This window comes from Pogonomyrmex barbatus, unplaced genomic scaffold (genome assembly GCF_055798465.1).
Source record: "Pogonomyrmex barbatus isolate J1 unplaced genomic scaffold, ASM5579846v1 scaffold2, whole genome shotgun sequence".
In the NCBI taxonomy this organism is placed as follows: Eukaryota; Metazoa; Arthropoda; class Insecta; order Hymenoptera; family Formicidae; genus Pogonomyrmex; species Pogonomyrmex barbatus.
In genome coordinates this window covers 15,420,253-15,440,562 of record NW_028297116.1, presented here as the reverse complement: position 1 = coordinate 15,440,562, position 20,310 = coordinate 15,420,253, and the positions used below count along the sequence as shown (strand labels likewise).

Below are 20,310 nucleotides of genomic sequence, written 5' to 3'. Positions count from 1 at the left end.
AAATATATAAAATTTCACAACAGCACAAAAACTTAAATGCATTTTTAATTAAACATGTCGAAAAATTCAATACATCCACGTATCAAATGTTTTACTTTCTAGAGTATTTTTCATATTTTTCTCTGTTATTTCTACTTGTTTGTATAACTCCCAATAAAGTCCTTAACTAAGTAGATACTCATTGTCTATTACGGCGACGATTGGTACACCATAACGAACGCCTTACTTTAAGCCGGTAGTAAAAGTGGTCGATGCCGAATACGATTTACGAAGCTCGTTACGCGCCAAATCGATACTCGGCGCAAGGTTCGCTTGGTTTAAGTATTAAAAACGAACCTACGGTATCTACGAAAGTCCATTTGATTGGCTTTTATTCTTCGCTCGTACAGAAACGCTCGTTTTTCCTGTCCCCCTTTGAAGTTTCCACGGAACGGACGCCACGCTTTTGCGCGCTCCCAGGCTTTTTCTTCGGGCGACGTTGGCTGTTAGAAAGTTGGGAGATACTTCTCTATCGTGGAAGAACAGTTGTTTTTCGGCTCCCTACTGGACGAGCGAGCACCGAAAAATGGTGATGAGGAAGAGAGCCGTAGGGCGGGACACTTTTTGGTCGCTGGCAGAGAATACGTGGGATTTGCGTCATGCGGTGGGAATAAAACTTTCAGAACTTGGCAGTCGGCCGCGCACGCAAAAAGCCATTGTGGCAACAATCACTATGAGACAAATTTTTCGTACTGTCGCAAGAAAAATATTGACTTCCCTCGTGAAAATGTATTTAAACTTTTTATGTATCGCTGTATGTATGATTAATATGGGACCATCATCACGAGATATATATATATATATATATATATATATATATATATATATATATATATATATATACACGTCAAAGTTTTACGTAAAAGGCGCCTTAAATTGTATCGCGAAAAAGAGAAACTAAGAAAATTAAAAATTAAGATATAAATCAGTACGAATTGATCCTTCTCTTTTCTAATAATTTGACAGTTTTTATAAATTTGATATATGATTTTCGATTTATAATTTTGATATTTATTATAACGTGCGGAATAAATCTAAATTTTAAATAAAATTTTAAGTAGAAAATGGAGCAGAATAAGATGAATTTTCGGTGAATGATCTCCTCGAAAATTCACATTTCGATAAAATCATTTGTAATTCATCGAAATAATAAAATTGCGCAACGAACCACGGGGAAAACCGTGGACTCGTTACGGTGTATTGGCGCTGCTATCAAACGTGAATGCTATTCGCCTGGAAATTCAATCAGTTTAAACCAAATGGCGAGTAGGTTTCCGGTGAATTCAAGTTAATGAAATGTTCCGACACTATCGGAAAATTTAATAGAGTGCACGACCTCCTAAGGCAATCTCACGACTGGCGTTTGTTGTAAACGCATCTATTTTTCGCGCAACCCCGTGGATTCATTATCAAAGTGTGGTAGTTGCCCGTTACAATCTCGATAATTGCTGATCGATTGTTCCAATTTCATTGGTTTCGCGGGTTACCATAAACGTGACACCTCGCATATTCTCTCAGTCGTTCGCGTACCATAATTCTCTTGAAACTTATATTTAACACGTAATTCAATACTGCAATTACGCTGTATCGTCGATGACAGAGAGAGAGAAAGAGAGAGAGAGAGAGAGAGAGAGAGCGCATGTCTATATTGAAACATTATTAATAATTGAAAACTATTTTAAGAATTAAGAGATCTATCAAAAGAGAAAATTCATAGAAAAAATTTCTAGATAAATTATCGAAATCTTATCATAAAATCCCGCAAAAGTAAAGATTTTTACTTTCGTGTTTGCCATTACATTACATTTGTCAGCGGGAAAAGTAAGTATTTTCCTTCAATATAAGATCATCTATGAAAGCAACATTTTAACGAAATCTTTTTCCACGTTGCCGTTTTTCAGACGTACATACGAAAGGCCCGACATCCTGTGGAAAAACCTGCAGCTCAAAGTCCATGGAGTCCCGGAGCAGAAAATTACGGAAAATGGAGACTGCGGGAAATTCTGAGATAGAGATGGAAGTGTACGAGAGGAGTAACCGGCGTTTATCGCTCAGGTGTTGACTTTGCGTCTGTCAAAAACGATGAAAAAAGGCTACGGACGCTCTAACGAGTGCGGACCATGATACATTATTTAACCAGATGATAAATAGCGACCACTGAAGACGGAAAATATACTGTTGCCGTGATGGAGGCTCACGTCGATCAAGCCGCAAACGCAACCGTGGAAAATCCAGCCTTCATCGATGTACCAATCATCTTGAGAGCTATCGTGCTTTGTCTCCTTATTCTCATCACTATCGTAGGTAAGTCTACTATTTTCTCTTCCGTTTCATTCGATTTTTATTTTCGTGAAGAGAAAATCGTAACGTTCTTAACAGTAAATAAAAAAATGTCAGCCATTGCAATCTGATTTAATAATTATAATATTAATATTAACGAAAAGAAACTTTATTTATTCGCTTCTTCAATCAGATTTAGTTCAGATTTGCATAATTAAATGGTTGTTATATTATTGTTAAGAAAATAAGATTTTATATGTTTTCGAAAGAATTTAAAGTATTTTTTATATTTAAAAAATATATCGGTTATATCAAATTTCTTAGTACGTTGTTATTTAAAAGCGATATAAATAAAATATCCATATCGCATACGTACATACAAATATATTCATATCTATTCAGGGGCTTTTGCGTTTGCTTGCGTATTGAATATTGATACGCGAGTCAATATGTTGAAATTGAGAAAGATAGCTCGTATTTCAAGAATAATATATAGCCGCGCGTTTTTCACGTTTTTAAAAGCGATTTCATAAAAAGTTTATGACACATGTCAATTCGAAGGCGGGACCCTTCAGGACCCTTTTCATATCCCGGAAACGAGACCCTTAAGAATTTTTATGGACACGGTTTCTTGCTCGCAACTGATTATCCCATACACGTAAAGCAGGATGGAAAACGAGAACGCAAACCATAATTGAATAAATAATACGCCGCGAGCTTTCCCATTTTGCGATGCCGCGAATATACATTACATTACGTGATATTTTAAACTTTGTTTTTTTAATTCAATAAATGTGCCGACTCACTCTTCCGGATAAAATACTCATAAAGTGAGACGATATTTTTTCACAGACTGTGCCCGCACGAATTGTATTATAAAACCACGCAACTTCTGTGTGTAACACGCGTTATTTAACGCGCTTTCTGATAACAAGAGATTTGAAATGTTAAATATTATATTAAAATTACGCGGCAAAATGTGAGAGAGACACTAAGTTATATGAAATGTACTTTTCTTTTAACGTGCAACTTTACTCGTTTTTTTACGTTTCACGTTTTATATACTGGTCATTTAAACCGATCAAAATGTCATTGAGCCTCTTAACGATTATGAGATGTCAGTCTGAATCTCAAGTTAGTTTACGAGCCATTCGAAGTAGGACTTCGAAAGTAATAAACTAACGCACAAATACTGTATTTAATTATTTAAATTGCTATTTTAAATTGATTTATTTTTAAAGGTTTCTGTTGAACATCGTAAATACCATAAACTTGTCATATTGAATAAAGATCGTACAATTGCACAAAAGTTAAGATAAATTGAAAAAAATAATTTGTTGAATAAATTCAAAGATTATCTTTAGTACAAAGTTATGTGCGTAAATCTGATATTACAAAAAGATCTCCATTTTATAATTTCTTTTTTTTTGTTATAATTTCTATATTATAAAAGCTATTATACGATTATACATATTTTTTATTGTATTTTATTTCATACATATTTATACATAAATCAAACTATTTAAAAGTTAAATGTTTGATTAATTAACAGCGACTAAGATGAATATCTTGGTTAAAGACATTTTTATGAATAGATAATTTCGTCAGCACCATCAAATTTGCATATAATGGATCGGTCCGTTGGAGCTAAAATAAATCTAAAAAAAAAAAAATTGAAAAGATCCAATGCCTTAATTCAAAGACAATTAGGTCGATTTATCTTTCGTTCTCTCTACTCGAGGATTCTCGGTAATTAATGAAAATTACCGGCCCGAATTCGGCCGACGTTTCCTTTTGCATACCAAATTTCCGGTCCAACGATGTCCACGGCGCAATAGATCTCGCGTCGCCTCGATTAATCGTACTTCTTGCGATAATTATATGCTGTCAGGCGCCAGATAACTTCAGCACCCCTCCGATCATCGATGATGGCTTCGCGAAGGCGCGACCACCCGTCGGCGAGAACAATAGCAAAGATTGCTCGAGAGAGAACTGACACATCTTCGGGGCGTATAATATATCACCGGGTGACGGTGACGGTAATCACGATATCTAGTCGCGTACTTTGCGTGGAACGGGGGTTTTCCGCTAGATACAAGCGAGCCGCGACGCTTGTATTCAACTACAACCCTTTCCTATCCCTCGTCCTCGTTCTTTCCCTCCCGAATTCTCTTCAACAACGCCGAGAATAATGGAACACGTTTTAATACCGAAATCTCTGATCGATCATTATCGACGCTAAAGATATTTTAATGTGAGCATAATACGTGATAAATGACTTTTGGCTTCGGTCGGTATTTGTCGAAAACATGTCCACAACCAGCGATTATGATTAATATTTCTTTAATCGTTATGTATGGCGTTTCATAAAACTATAACAGGAAGTAAATACACGTAGAGTAAATACACGTTATTTTTTTATGAAATTAGTAAAATCTTGGTTCTTATTTAATTTAGTTCTTAGCAATTTAGGGGGCTATTTATTTAAATAGTCAATTCTGAATGCACATTGCACATACTTGCGAAAATTGTTTATTATTTAATGATGTTGTAATTAATTATTAATTTATTATAGCTTATAATTAATATCTATGCATATATTCGATAATGAATGTGTGTAAAACTGGCGTATTATTTTATAGAAATTTATTAATTATTGAGAGTTTTGATTACATTTTTAATAATTTTATAGTTCTATGTAAGTTCTATATAAATTCTATATAGTTCTATATAGTTCTATATAAATTAGACAACTAATTATAGTCATTAAAATTATCCCAAGATAAATTATGATGCTAGATTTATGCAGCGTCAGCTCTTTTAATATTCCTTGCCAGATTTTAATATATTTATAGATCTATATTTATAGTTCTAAAAACAATTTTAGCAATATTATTTTTTTTATTTTTTAAATGATTTTTATTATCCGAAAAAACGTATCTTTAAATATACGTTTATTGATTGAATAGGTTGATTTTTAAAATATTTCTATATTATACAAACGATTTATTATACAATTTTAAATGTATATAGATGTTTCTGGAAATTAATATTGTTTTTTTTATTTTATAAATAATTTTTGTCATCCGAGGAAGATGTTCGTAGGGGTATCTTGCTCAGACGATAAAAATTTTTTATAAAACAAAGAAACAGTATTAGTCGCCAGAATTTTTTCAGAAATGTTTAAACATTCAACATTTTATAATAAATATTTTATGACAAACAGAAAACTTAAAAATCGATCAACGTTTTATCTATAGCGTATTATCTACGCTTTTTTCGAGACAAAAATTATTTAAAAGATAAACAACCAAACGTCAGAACTCTTCCTAAAACTTATGTGAAATAAGTTTGTTGAAATTCTTCAACTTTTCAATTTTCCAATTTTTTGGATAAAAAAACTCACACGGAACAAAGTGGAACACAGTGTGAATCTGGTATTTCAGTTTGACCTGAAACAATTTTTGCGCTTTAATGATTAAAACTATTTATCTAATTTACAATTATAAAACTGTGGAGTTATTCAGAAAAATTGAAATTAAAATTCTCAATAAGTTTTTATAAAATGATATCTTTATTCACATAATTCACACGTGTCAATATCCCATTTTAATCTAAATATAAAAAATTTTCCGTATTATAATCAACTGCATTTATTCGCAAGCCTGATTTCGTGTTAATGCCATTCGCTACTAAGTCTCACAGAATAAATCCGCGAACATCTTCGGGTTCCCTATGGATGCGTATATCTCTCTCGGAAGAGATACAGATAAAAGTTGTCGGAAAACAGGTAAGTTTATCGCTCCGCTGTAACATCGTGGGTGGATGGCGATGTAACCAAGGGGGATGCGAAAGAGATCCGCCGGCAGCTGTTGTGTATATCCACACACACACACACACACACACACACGTACGCGTCCCCAGCGACTTGACAAGGCTTGGAGAGCATTCCAATATTAGTATAGTTCACTGGCTAACTAACAGTTCGTTGAACATGACGTCAGCTGCCGTGGATACGCGATACGCGTCTGCTCTTTCTCTTTCTCTCCCGGTGTAGGGGAGAAATTTTATAAACGCTTGGCGAGGCACAAAACCGTGAATATCGTTGCGCAAATGTGAATTAAATAATCCTCCTCCTTCTTTCCCCTTCCCTCGTCTCGCGGTAATCATCGCAAATCGAGCGAAACTTCTCGAATGCAGCGCTCCGCATCAACCACATTCGTTCATCTCTCTTCGAGGCTATGGACGTCCGGAGCGCGTGATTTAGCGCAAAGTTCACATTCGCCATCAGTGCGCACGTTGAAGTAATTAACTGCAATCGGACGAAAGCGCAGAATCAGAGGCAACAATTATTTGTGCGAGTTCTAACGAAGAAAATGATGACAAAAATTTGTTTCAAATATTCCTTTCCAAACATAAATCAAAAATTAATTGAAAAGAATTATAAAAAAAAAAAACTAGAATATTTTAGATTATATAATATGAAATTATTTATTTTTGTTAATGTTTACAGGAAAAATGTAAAATTACTCATTATATAACAAGGGGGAAGCGTACTCGTATATCAATAATATTATATACGTCATGTGGAATATAGCGGATATTTTTTGTTTATGAAAGTAAGAGTTTCCTTCAAATCATAAAGTCAAGAAATTTATTCGATATAATACGCGATAAGAGAAAAATCAAGCGTTTAATTAAATTATATTGTCTTAATTAAATTACTAACGTTAAACTTTTTTTTAAAGAAAAAAAACGAACTTTATTACACATAGATGTATAGGTTTTTGTTATTTATATTTGTGAAAGAAAACATTTCTTGATACATGTATACAGGATGTTGACAGGTGTCTCGTTTGTTCGTAAAAAAAAAAAAAAAAATAGCAAACCGATAGGTTAGACCGCCGACGCGAACTGAATGTGTTACTACCTTGTCCTTCGATTCTATAAAGGTTAAACGATGCGATGCGAACACACACCTTGCACGAAGACGTAATCAGACATTTCCGATAGTTATCGTCTCGGGAAAGCGGGGGCTGCTTTTCAATGAAACTGAGAGGAAAAAATGTAGCCTTAGGCTGCAAAAGACAGCAAAAAATACATATATGTATATATAAAGCGTGTGTGTTGCTTTAACAATTATGAATATAAAAACATTAATTATTTCGTACCGTTGAGGAGAACGAGAGTGAATTATTACATTTAATTTTAAGGCTGCTGACGTGACGTCAAAAGCGAGTGTAATATGCAATTTATTTATGCGTCGCCGCTCTATACACGAAAATAAATGAGTTTCCGCGCGTATGACAACAGTCGCGATTGATAAAGCGAACTTGTAGCATTTACCGTCCACTCCGGTTTTGGTTTGTTAATCAATAAACGGCCGTATAATTCAATTTAAATCTGTCCTATGGTGCGGCAACGAAAACAAGTTACGTGACTACATAGTTATTGGATAACGAACCATAACCGCACGTTTTCGGCACGTTTTATGGGTCCACTTTACATCGATCCCGCATGTGGTCATGCGAGAAATTTGTTTATCTCGAGTAGACAAGAATAAATTGTACATTATTTCCGCTTCGATGTTATAATTTTAAAAGGCTAACGTGGACGTTAAAATATTTATTTAAAATCGTCGAAAGACAAGTAAAAATTTAGGGCCGCTTTCTTCTTTAACAATCAGATACTATAACATGTTGTCTTCTTTTATAAAATCTTTTTCCTTTTTTCCTTCTTTTTTGCGCCACTGTCACTACACACTACACAGAAAAGGAATTAATCTTAAATCAAGACGAATATTTTCATATCTTAAATCAGGACAAATATTGATGCAAATATAAACATTTTCATATAGAAGATTATAATATTTTTGCTTATATATTAGTTTTGAGTTGAATAAAAGTAATACTTGCATCAACATAAATTTAATCAAATCAAAACCTTTTAAGAAGATTATATCTCACTTATATATGAGAATATTTATTGATTTCCTTATTTAAAACTATTTTTTCATGTAACTTTATTTGACGTGCTGATTTTCGTCTATTTATTTAATTCGCGTCAGACAACATTGTAACTCTAGCCACCGTTTTCTTTTTTTTTTTTTTCATGTTGAATGATATTCATGTTTTATGATATATGCTGTTCTGTTTTTACTTGTAAGTGCGGTTATGCGCTGACATATTGTCTCTTCTCAGTTTACTGTATTATATTTTCTGATTTTGATAGACTTTATGATAGCACTTTTGCTGGTGCCTCGCCATTTGTGTCTCTGCTTACTTGCATTCTTATTTTTATCTATATCTCAGTAATTTTGCCAGTTCACAATAAATTAAATTAAAATTAAGTAAACGTAAATTTGTATGAAGGATGATAAATTCAGACTGTCTAAGAAAATATTAGGTCAAAAGAAATCTGAAAATCGCATTAAAACATACTTTATGTAATACAGAAAGTATTAAAAAACTATTCTTTTATTCTCCAAAGAAACAAAATTCAAAAATAATTTTATCGTCTTAAAACCGTATAATTTTCTTTTCTATCTACCATATTCAAGCAAAAGTTTTTATTACTCGCGGCAAAAATGCTCGCTACTGTAACTTTTTATTCTTTCAACAAGTTCGTTTGCATAAATCTGGTGAATTTTTCAAAATATGTGTTTCAACTGAACTTACTCGACTTTCGCAAACAAGAGTCAACGTTTAGATGCTGTTTTTATTCTGCTGATCTTCTCGTTATCTGAACAAGCTGCATCAATCTAAATCACGTTATTGCTTTTCATAACGACGTTATTGTTGTTCGAGTTTGCGTTATTCCCAAAAGTGCGCTTACGATAATGCATAGAAATTGTGTTTCGCGAATGAAAATAATCGCTATTGTAACCCAGTAACGATTTGTGACAAATAAAAACATTTTTATTTTTTTTATTTATTTTTTTTTTTCAATCCATTTGAGAGTTAAAATCGGTTTATACGAATATTAATGTTTAAAATTTTACACAACGTAAAACATTTAACATTTAGCTGACATTTTTGAATCTCGCATATTCGTGGCAGTCAAAATATATTTTGACAACAGTAATAATTACACTTTTGAAATGTCATCTCTCTCTTAATATTAGATAAATTTAATAATTAAGAGATTTTAAATAATAAATTTTGATTTTAAGGTTTCAAGAAATACATTTTCCTTAGAATTGATTAAGAAGAAAGAGAAAAGAGAGAGATAGAGAAAGGAAGAGAGGAAATAAATTTCTTACACTACCGGACAATTTATAAATTATCAAAAAAAACTACATATTAATAATTAGTATAAAAATATATATGGTACTCGTCACTCACATGTGTAATGTAATGTACGGTGCACGATGCATATAAGGAGCATCATAAAACATCTCTCGTCGAGATGTCTTTGACAAAAAGCTCGTTGAAGGACTGTGGTGTCAAGCCGAGCTTAGCACAGCAGATTAAAAACTGCAGAGTGTAAGTTATTTCTTGACAAACAAGTCGCGCAACGCGCGTGTCTGCTCACAGCACTTGCAGCTTATCCGTATAAAGCCTCGGACGCGAATCTTTTTTTTTTTTTTTTTTTTCTTCTCGCGTTGCAAATACGCTCCTTAATGGAGAGCAAGCGCAGGAGCGAGGGCGAGGGCGTTTAGATTCTCGAGTCGGTTTGCTGAAACGTTTCCTCCTCCCGGTCCCGGTTCGTCTTTCTTCGCGGGAGTTAATTACGCCAAAGTAAAACGTCCCGCGCGCGTTTCATTTCTCCATTCGCAATTATACTTTTCCCATGGAGACATCCCGACCGTGCGACAGTTGCAATTGCAGCTGCAGCTGCAGCTGCGGCTGAGCCGCGATGCATTTAGTACACGCATCTCTGTCCGTTCTCATCCGGCTGCATCTGAATTGCACACAACCACCATCATCGCGAGCTGCGTGCGTATTTGCGGACAAATGCGAAGCTAATGAGCGCGAAAAGGGAAGAAATTTGTCCGACGTTTGTGGAATTACTCTACCCTAATCCGTAAGTCGAACGTCGACGGCAGGTGGATGAAATAAGAGAAAGTTTACGAATTACGCGGCCTCGATCGTTTCTCAAAGTTGACTCGCTCTCTAATTTAAGCAAAGTCTATTATCGTTTCCCCTTGAGGATTAAATTTAATTAGTTCACATCTAGACTGCATTATCTAGTCTTCGGAGACTCGGACTTAGGCTACTTCCTCCATTCACAGTAAAACTGTCGCTTCTCAGTCAAAAATCTAACTAAATCAAAGAAAAAAAATAAATCCTCGAAAGTGATAATTATTCTTATTTTATTTGACTCTATTTACTATTTAATATTATTATTTGATAAAAATAATTTTTTTATTATTACTGTGTTACAAAATATTTACAATCTGTCATTTAGAACAGAGGAAATTAGATTTTTTTGATGGACCAGATTTGAAATTTGAAGTTTTTGTTGCGGGCTACAGCAGCTAAATATAGAACATATTTTTTGCCCTCTTTGCCCAGCTCGTCTTTTGTGTGCATGCCCTCACCGTTGCTCGATATTGCACTGGCTCGTTTCTGAAAACACTCTGTATACATGCCGCCTTTCTTACAGAAAAGAATTCCCTTTTGTAAGAGAATGTACGTTTACCATTCGAAAAAAAACGCAAAAAAACTCTGATAAAAAGAAGTTCGCGAAGATAAAAAAATTTGGCACTACGCGCTAATGATGATAGTTTATTTCATTTTATTTTTTTTTTTTTTTTTTTTTTTGCGAGCCAAGCTTTAATACTGCAGCCTGCCATTTGCATATTCCTGATTTAGAAGAGTGCAATATTATTATTTTTTTTTTTTTTTTTTTTATTCGTATCGCAAACACAACAGCAGCGCGAAAAGTTCGAGGGAACATTGATTGTCTAGATGAAATAAGAGACGTGAAGTATCGCGGTGCGCAGACTGACGTACATCGGTACCATGTAATATCCTCGTGAATGTAGTGCACGATAACTCGAGCTCCCATCCACTTCCCTTAAACGCGCTTAAACCAACGGCGGTCGAGCACGTTTGTGTAATGCATGAATGTAACGCTGCTTTACGAATACATGAATTCCGCCGCTACCGTGAAAACCGCTATGAGCCTGAAAATTCTGATTACCGTCGAGCTTCGCGATTATACCAAAGTTTGATCAAGCCGCCGTCTCTGTTGAAAAAGATTGTGCTTGTAATCTACTCAGACTACCTCAATCCGAAAGCTAATCCCACTCTGGTCGCAAACGTTACGATTCTCTTCTTCATGGCATTTTTAAGAACCGACGCTCGCAGGATGGAACGAGTTACTTAGGAATCGCATTTCTTATTGAACAGCAATTCGGGGGCGCTGACGTGTCTTGGCTTTTTAATCATGTATAATTTTACAAACGTTGCAAGTTGAAATATTAATTCCAGGTCGGTGATATGACGATTAGAACGAAATTCGAGGCGCACACACGAACATGTGAATATAAAATGTCTCAAAGTGCGAATTTTCCCCCCCCCCCCCAAGAATCGGCACTTTTTCGCGGAACTTAATATTTATTTTTCTAGCTTGTCTTCGCCTCGAGGGAGAAATTTTTCGAGGGACTGCCCGACAATTTCGGAGCATTGGCGCATTTTTCGTCCTCCCATCATCGACTGACCCTCGCGTACGTACCCTCGAAGCACTCTAACAGCCTCTCTAACAGCCTCGTATTGTCCCAAGAACAAACGGGAGCCGGGCGAGACGATGGCTCGACGAAAACTCGAACAAATTTCACGTAAATGCGCGCGCGATCGATCTGCCGGTGTGTCGCACGCTCGGTTCTAATATATCTAGGAACGTACGTCTGATTTCCGAGTTTGCCGAATTTGATTGCCGCTATTCAGGCCCGCTCGAGATTGATGAGGACCACTCCAAAATTTGCAGTGCCCTTGCAGTGCCGATTAGCGGGGCCATTATTAAAGAAGCGCGACAGGCGCTTCGCCACGATCTCAATTTGCTTAACGACTTTGCAATTCACATCGTTCAGCGCATATTTCGCCAAAATTATAGCGGCATACATCCCGTCGGGATGTTCCGTAAATGATCGTGATCGATCATTCGGGAGATGAACGGAAGATCCAAAAATAAGGAAGAAAGTTGACATGACTATAGATTTGGAAAAATGTTTGCGTTGTTTTCGTTGTTATCGCCATTTTTACGTTAAAATGTGAAATTGCTTTGCTTTCGAAGCTTTTTGTCAAAATTGTAAGAAGGGATGGGATCTTAAGTTTTATAACATAATTAAAATCAAATAAAAGTTGCTAGGCTGCTTTAGCACTATTCAAGTTGCACAACTGTGAAGTCTTTGCAAAGAGATATCAAGCTGTATCTCCAGAGTTGTGCATCCTAAATAATGCTAAAGCAGCACTATACAGTAGCAGCAGAATTTTGTTTAATTATGTTGCAAAACTCATAAAGATCTTCATGTCTTCTTTCAATTTTAACGAGGAAGAATTTGAAAGTAAAGCAATTTAAAATTTCAACGTATCAATACCTTGAAAACATCGCATTTCCAACTTTTTTTTTCTTGTTTTTGGATTCTCATTCCTTCTGAACGATTGACCTCCACTTTTGAAACATTCTGCATATTTTTCTATCCGTCTTTCATCGGCTGATTTTAAAAATGCGATCTGAAATGATGCCCTTACGTAACTTTTATTTTGCCTGAAAAAAATCTTACTTGTCAATTATGTCAACAGGGAACTTATCGATAAGAAGATATCACTTATATATTTGAATGTGAATTCGTGCCCGAAAGAAATACCACACGAAAAAAATTTAACACTGAAAGAACAAAGTAGTATAAATGATATATGATAGTGGTCAAGGGAAATATAGATTTTATCTGCATATTGACGAGCAGAAGTCGCCACCTCTTGATCGAACCTCCAATACTCATTCATATTTCTCGATATATCGATAGGCGGCGCATTCACATTTATATTCTCAAATAGTAACGCGAAATGCGCGAAATAATACGACACGTGCGACACAAGCGTCCATTTATACATCGATGCATATTGATGGAGAACGATCTATATCGATCAAACGACAAATGCGAACGAATTTATTACCGACTATCGCATGTCCCCACCTAAACTTCACTCGACTACCCCCGAACTTGTTGCGCTTTCAATCACCGCAAAGAAGAAACGCCAACATCGTCGTTGGAACGTCATCCCAAATCTTTGTATGTTTCACTCACAATGCTTCATAATGTCCCGAAACTACTAAAAATCGTACTTGTGGCACTCGTCAGATGAACACAAGAATCACATGTGTTAGCTAAAAAAACTCGAATGCTCGGCACGACAATTACTTTGATATTGAAAGATACGAACAGACATGATCGCACTATGTCATCGCAACGATTCATCATCAAATTTGGCATTTCGTTCATGTGAGACTTGTCTGAAATAAGTAGAAATCCATATAACACATTTTATCTGAAAGACATCCTGAGAATATCTTTAAGACGTCTTCTTACCTATGGGACGTGTTTAAGAGACATTTACATTCCTTGAAGATCTGTGCTGGGAAAATGTAGAAACGTAGAAACGTAGAAACTTCGAGCGATAATATTTGAGAACTGACTAGTTAATTTAAAAGCCAATCACGTGACTTGGCGTATTTATGCGATGTGGAAAAGATGTTTTTTAGCGATACAACATCTTGACATAAATACGTATATTATATCGTTAAAGTAATTATAAGTGATACCTATTTGAATTATTGTTGTTCGGACCTTTGCTTTTCTGCAACGCCAGAAATGACGTAGCATAATCGTTTTATTCCAAAATTTGATATGATAATCGCACATGTTTTATGTAAAATGCAGTGTGTTGAATGAAGAGAAAGATAAATTTATGTAATTTTTTGGAGAACTTTTCTTTTACATCACGAGGTTTTATTCCTTCTATAATATAATATTTTATGGTGACAATGATTTTGATTATAAATTTAAAATGATGATAAATATTATAAACTATAGTAATTCCAATATATCACAAATGTTTTTTATTTTTTTATATAAAAATATATATAATATACATAAACACATCAAAAAGAAATTTGTAATTTATTTACTACTTCTTTCTTTACTTATTTCTTTTTACTACGCATGATATTCTATGTATTTTTTAATTTACTATCTAATTAGTAGTATAATATTTAAGGCATTGTATAAGTTAATGTTTCAAATAATATTGCACGACAAATGTTTGAAGTTTATTCGAATGTAATTCGAATGTAATAAGTATTTGTACATGCAATTTTTTCTATTCTTTATTTTGTAAAGAAGGTAATATCATTGTTGCATATAATTTGACATATATTCGATATATATACATAATTTGATTTGCATAAAAAAACGAGCAGACTTATATTATTGCTATCTGTGTAAGCTATCATATAAGACGGTACATGTGTTTTTGTTGCAGGAAATCTATTCGTGATAGCGGCTATCCTATTAGAGCGAAACTTACAATCCGTAGCAAATTACTTAATTGTCAGTTTGGCTGTCGCGGATCTTATGGTCGCCTGCCTCGTTATGCCTCTCGGAGCAGTTTACGAGGTATGTATCTTGTTAAGGATAACTATCGAGCATCTTGTATCGAATTGCTTGGCATAAAAACATCGTAACACAATCGTAAAGCTTTTGTGCTCGAGAATACGATCTCTCGCGAGACTCGCAAAAGGCAACGCTTTACATCCTCTCGCCAGCGATGTCACTGCATAAATAACTGTCATTCCAACGCAGAGAGATGTCTGTTTCAGAAATCTCAAAATGATAGTGGTGGACATCTTCCACTGCTTTATTTATAAAATTATAATAAAACTAAAAATAAAACTGGAATAAGATATTTAAATTGTAATTTTAATAAATGAGCTGACTACGTTACCTTTAACAGATTAAATCAGATAATTAAAATATCGTTTTGATCATATTGAAAAATATCAATTTTTGAATATCTGCGAATATCTGAAGGATATATGTGCGTGAAATTTATTTGCTCTTTATCATCGTCTCTGCATTCGCGAAATAAGGATTTTGCTGAATTCTCAATGGAATAATCATGCCGCCGATCATTTCTTTCACATACGAAAGTCTTTTCTCGCGCGTTACACTTTCATTGTTAAACTTTAACCTACGGTCCGATGCAGCCATTCACAAGTTTATAACGTCTGCGGAAAAAACTATGCGGATTCATACTCGTTTCTTTCGCGGTTTTACGACGCCGACGCGCCGACATTGTGCTTGGAGGAAAAAAAAAAAATTATGCAGAAGGAGGCGAGCACGCGCATTCCCGTGAACGAATTCAAACGCTGAATTCTTTTGCCTTAGGAAGTTTGTTAATTACGTCTTATTGTAACGACGGCAAAATATCCCGGCGAGAACCGGCAAATCGCGATACGTCAATTGCAACAATTTATTGTGTGCCATAAATTTTCGCGGAGAATTTCAGTAATGAAGAGAAATCGCAGAAAATGCGAATTACGAAGAAGAATTTAACAATAATTTATTAACGGGAGGGACTTTGATTCGTGAAAATTGCGGTAAAATTCGCAATTGGCTACATGCAGTAATTACGAGATGACGAGATAATTTGCAGTAAATTTCACTTTGTAGTATATCATATCGCGCCGCGTAATTAAATATTCGATATCGCTAGTATTGAGATTTCGAGGAGACACGTGCCGGACTTTAATGCGCGTATCTTATTGTCGGCGTTTAGAATTTTATCTCGATCGTGGCATTTTATAAATGCCACAATCTCAAAAAGGGACTTTAATGTCACGACCGCGATCTTTAAAAGCTACAACGGTTTTCCACGCCGGGATATCTCTTCCGGTGCGCCCAGCGCAAACGCAAACGACAGAGAACGTTGTTACACATATACATATTCAACAATTAACGTGTGCGAGTACACAGAGATAACAAGCGATATAGCGTGTGTGTGTGTGTGTGTGTGTGTGTGTGTGTGTGTGCGCGCGCGCGCGCGCGCGCGCGCGTGTGTGTGCGTGTGTGTGTGTGTGCGTGTGTGCGCGCGCGCGCGCGCGCGTGTGTGTGTGTGTGTGTGTGTGTGTGGTGTGCATACACATACGAATGATTAGCTCTCGATTCTATCCTAGAGGCGTTCGCTACGTTAACGCCATGCGTTTATACTTAATAAACGCCAGCAAGTAAGTAAGCAAGCGGACAAACGGCAACGTAATAGGAATAACATAAGCGCTAATTACCAAGGCGCATCACCGTGCCGTTTAATTAACAGAAACTTCAACGAGAATTACGCTAGATAGCACATCCGAGCGTTAGCGGAAATCCTCAAGTGGGATTCGTTTTTTCAAGCGCGTTTCTCTCCGCGTTTGATATACGGCAGAATTGATAAACATCAAGATTATTATATACACGTTCGAAATCCGCGTTGCTGATACAAATTTGATTACCGTAGCGGATCTACACAAAAATATTTTCTCGCGCTCGCTCTTTCATCCCAGAGTGCAAACATTTAATTTAATTATACGTGCATTAGCGACTATCTATGATCTTCTCCCCCTCCTCGCACGTGGAAGCTTTCCGATATACATCCTTATTTAGATCCCCCGGTTTTCTTAGCGCAGCTTCTAGTATCTTACCACCTACCTTTACCTCACAGGTATTACGTATCCCATATCAGCATTTTTTCCCCTCCATCTTCTTTTTTCTTTATATTCCTCGCGTTCCTTCATATTATATTTCCACGTTTCTAGCTGTACTTTGCGACTCGCGTACCTGCGAGTCTTTTCGCTTTTCACTTTGGCCGACGTCTACAGTCAGTAAAATAACTTCCTTCCTTCCTACCTCTTCATTGTCACCGGCGTATCGATATCTCTCGTGCGTTAATGGTGCAATTCTGCTTTCAGCCAACGGCGGCCAACGCATTAGCGATTTTTTTCTTTTTTTTTTTTACCCCGCCGGTATACTAAATCGACGGGGATACGCGCATCCATCCTCTTAACACGGACACATAGAAATTTATATGTCTGCCGTTTAATCCGAACATTTGATGGATGTCCGCTTTACAACCGCCTCTTTCGCCCGGCGTTTATCGGCGGACGCCAGAAACGTGCACGCGAACGACTTCATTAACTGCGCGCGTACACGCGACGCTTGATTAAACCTTTGGAGACTCTGGAAGGTGCTCGGAAAGAATTGCCAAGAAGGGAATTTGCGTTGATGCTTGGAGCTTGCCATTATATTATTATACAGAAACAATTTCTCCCCCATTAATCAGCTGAAAAGAGAAAAAAAAAATGGACGTAACTCCAATTACTATCCGCCCTTTTACGCTTTGTACACTCCGAAAGTAGTGAGACAAATAAAGATATTTACCTTAGAAGTTGCTAAGATAAAAAAATACGAGGAAAGTTAGTTTGTATGAAAAGTTCAACGCGGATTACGTATTATGATAGAAAAATATTTTGTATATAATTAATAATTTCATGTATGATAGATCGTACCGTTATCCCTTGTCACGGGGCTCTCGAGAGATTCATAACGTTAAAACTGCTCCTCCATCGACTTCCGTATGCTACTTTTGAGAGGTGTTTATATTTCCGGAAGATGGATGCGGCTCATCAACTTCCGGAATGTTCTGATCTCAAAGTATAAAGGAACGGATGTCTATGGGCGAAGGGGCCGCCGCGCGCTGAAAGGAGGACAAGGGACGATTGGCTTTCGAAGATAGATTCCAATACCATGAATGGACTTTTAAGCAGGCATGCATCAGTTCTCTTCTCCACTTTCTCGCCGGCTTTTCTACGACATCACTCTTACCGTCTCCCTTCTCGCGCTCTCCGTTGTCCCTCCGTCGACCATGGCTCGGCTCTGATGTTTTCCCTTTCGACCCTCAATCCGTATTTTCTCGTGCTCCCTACTACGCGTGAAAAACTGTCGCCTGAAACTATGTGCAATCCTTAACATACTAATCAATCGCAGGACGGATAAAAATAAATTCCGTTTCTCCAGTGAGATTTGACATTTCGCATCGTTGTCATTGTATAAAAATTTGTGAAAATTAAAAAATATCAGAAGTAATAAAGATAAAATAATATGTTTGAGAAGAATTACATAAACAATTAAATATCGATAAAAAGGTAAAAATTAAAAATTTGAATCAACGAATTGGTGTAGAACCACTACGTTGTTGTAAGTCTGCTAAAAATAATGGCACGTGATTGATGATATAATTACTTGAATTTATTTTATAAATATTTAGCACCTAAGATCCTGCTTCTATGATTCTTTCAGTTGTTTATTAATATACTACTCGACTTGTATTAATGCATTGTTTAGAAATTAAAAATTAAATTTATATGTATAAATTCTTTTATTCAAATGATTTTGATTTTTATTATGTAACAATTATCAATAAAGAGTACAATATCCTTGACGACAATTTTTCTCAGAAATTTTATACGAATTGAAATACTTTTCAGAAATACTAAAAAAAATCTACATCTTTCCTTAGAATATTTTATGTGAATTCTGAAATATTTTAGGATTTCTAAGAGTTCTTATTTTGAAAAAAATATCTTAAACCTTTTGAGATTTTATAAAGTTTCATCAGAAATTATGAAATGAGAAAACTTAGAAATATTAGAATATTTCAGAATTCAGATATATGAAGAATAGATGTAAATTTTTTTGGCATTTCTAAGAAGCGTTTCGTACAAAATATTTGAAAAATTTTTTTAAAAAGTTACAAAATTGTATCGAAATTCTGAAAAATTCTAAAATTTACATAAAAATTTTGAAGAATTGTATAAAAGAATTCCGAGGGAAATTTTTACCAGGAATACTTTTAGTTTTGAAAGATGCATTTCCCTTTACGATTAACGGTAATAAGCGAAGAGGAAACAATAACCATATTTGTCGATGCGCCGAACTTATTTCGAGATGGTCTTGCGATTCCCACGGCCGCATCGATTTCTCACCTGCGCCCGCACGCGCCGCGCTAAGCTCACGCTCCCTGATAGATAATTCTGTTTATTGCAGATAAACTCGGCGTGGTCACTCGGCCCAGAGCTCTGCGACATGTGGACCAGCAGCGACGTTCTGTGTTGCACAGCCTCGATATTGCATCTGGTGGCCATCGCGGTCGACAGATATTGGGCAGTCACCGATATCAATTATATACAGGTTAATTAACGCCGTTGCGGTTATCGAGAGGAAGTCGGAAATTGTCCTGGGATACGATGCCAACGATACGGTCTTCGTTATCCGCTACCGTTTGACAGTTGCTACTCGTCACGCCGTCCGCGAGATGGAGAGGAAGAGCCGCGCGGGAGTTGGCGCGATTGAGAGAACGCAGCGCGGATGGAACTGCATATCGTCTCGCGGATTCTCCTGAATAGCCGAAAGATCAGCGTGATACGCGCGGAAATACTATTTTATGAATTCGAGAATAACATGAATAATATAATAGGGAATGGGATCTGAATAGGATCTGGGTGTCCGCAAAACCCTGCGCGTTGCAGCTTTGCACAATGTATCTGGGAAATTTCTCCCAACCCTCGTCAATTCTTCCTTTCTTACAGATTTATATGCATTTTATATCTACTCATGGCGATTTCGTCTTCTCTTTTTTTTTTTTTCCAATGCCTTCTTGTATCTTTTAAACAGGCTTTTAGTTTGAAACTTGAACGAACGTCGTTCGTTTTATTATCGCTACTATCTATCGAAAGTGTAATAAAAGTCTAATTCTTTTCCGGTATTCGAGGCTGCGAGACAGATATTTCAATATATACTCGGATCTATCTACATTTACGGAATAAGGTCGTGAAATCGCTCATAAATTTTCGTGGAAGATTGAACGAAGGCAAATTCCGCTCTCCTGTGCGCGCGCGTACGGTGATGTAACGAGAATTACAGGGAACACTGCTCATGAAGTATGAAAAACG

The 20,310-nt window shown here is 36.0% G+C and overlaps 1 protein-coding gene across 7 annotated transcripts in view; it reads left to right on the top strand.

The window, feature by feature from the left end:
* The window catches only part of 5-HT1 (serotonin receptor), a 122,546-nt gene that overhangs the window by 92,396 nt on the left and 9,840 nt on the right, over positions 1-20,310 (top strand). For 6 of the 7 annotated variants that reach the window (XM_089076725.1, XM_089076724.1, XM_089076723.1 and 3 more), the window contains 3 exons: positions 1,941-2,343; positions 14,808-14,941; positions 19,406-19,549. In XM_089076725.1, coding sequence (XP_088932851.1) covers positions 2,226-2,343; positions 14,808-14,941; positions 19,406-19,549 — 396 coding nt within the window. In that variant the 5' untranslated portion in view covers positions 1,941-2,225. The remainder of the gene's footprint in view (positions 1-1,940; positions 2,344-14,807; positions 14,942-19,405; positions 19,550-20,310) is intronic. The other variant, XM_089076727.1, reaches the window with a different exon arrangement.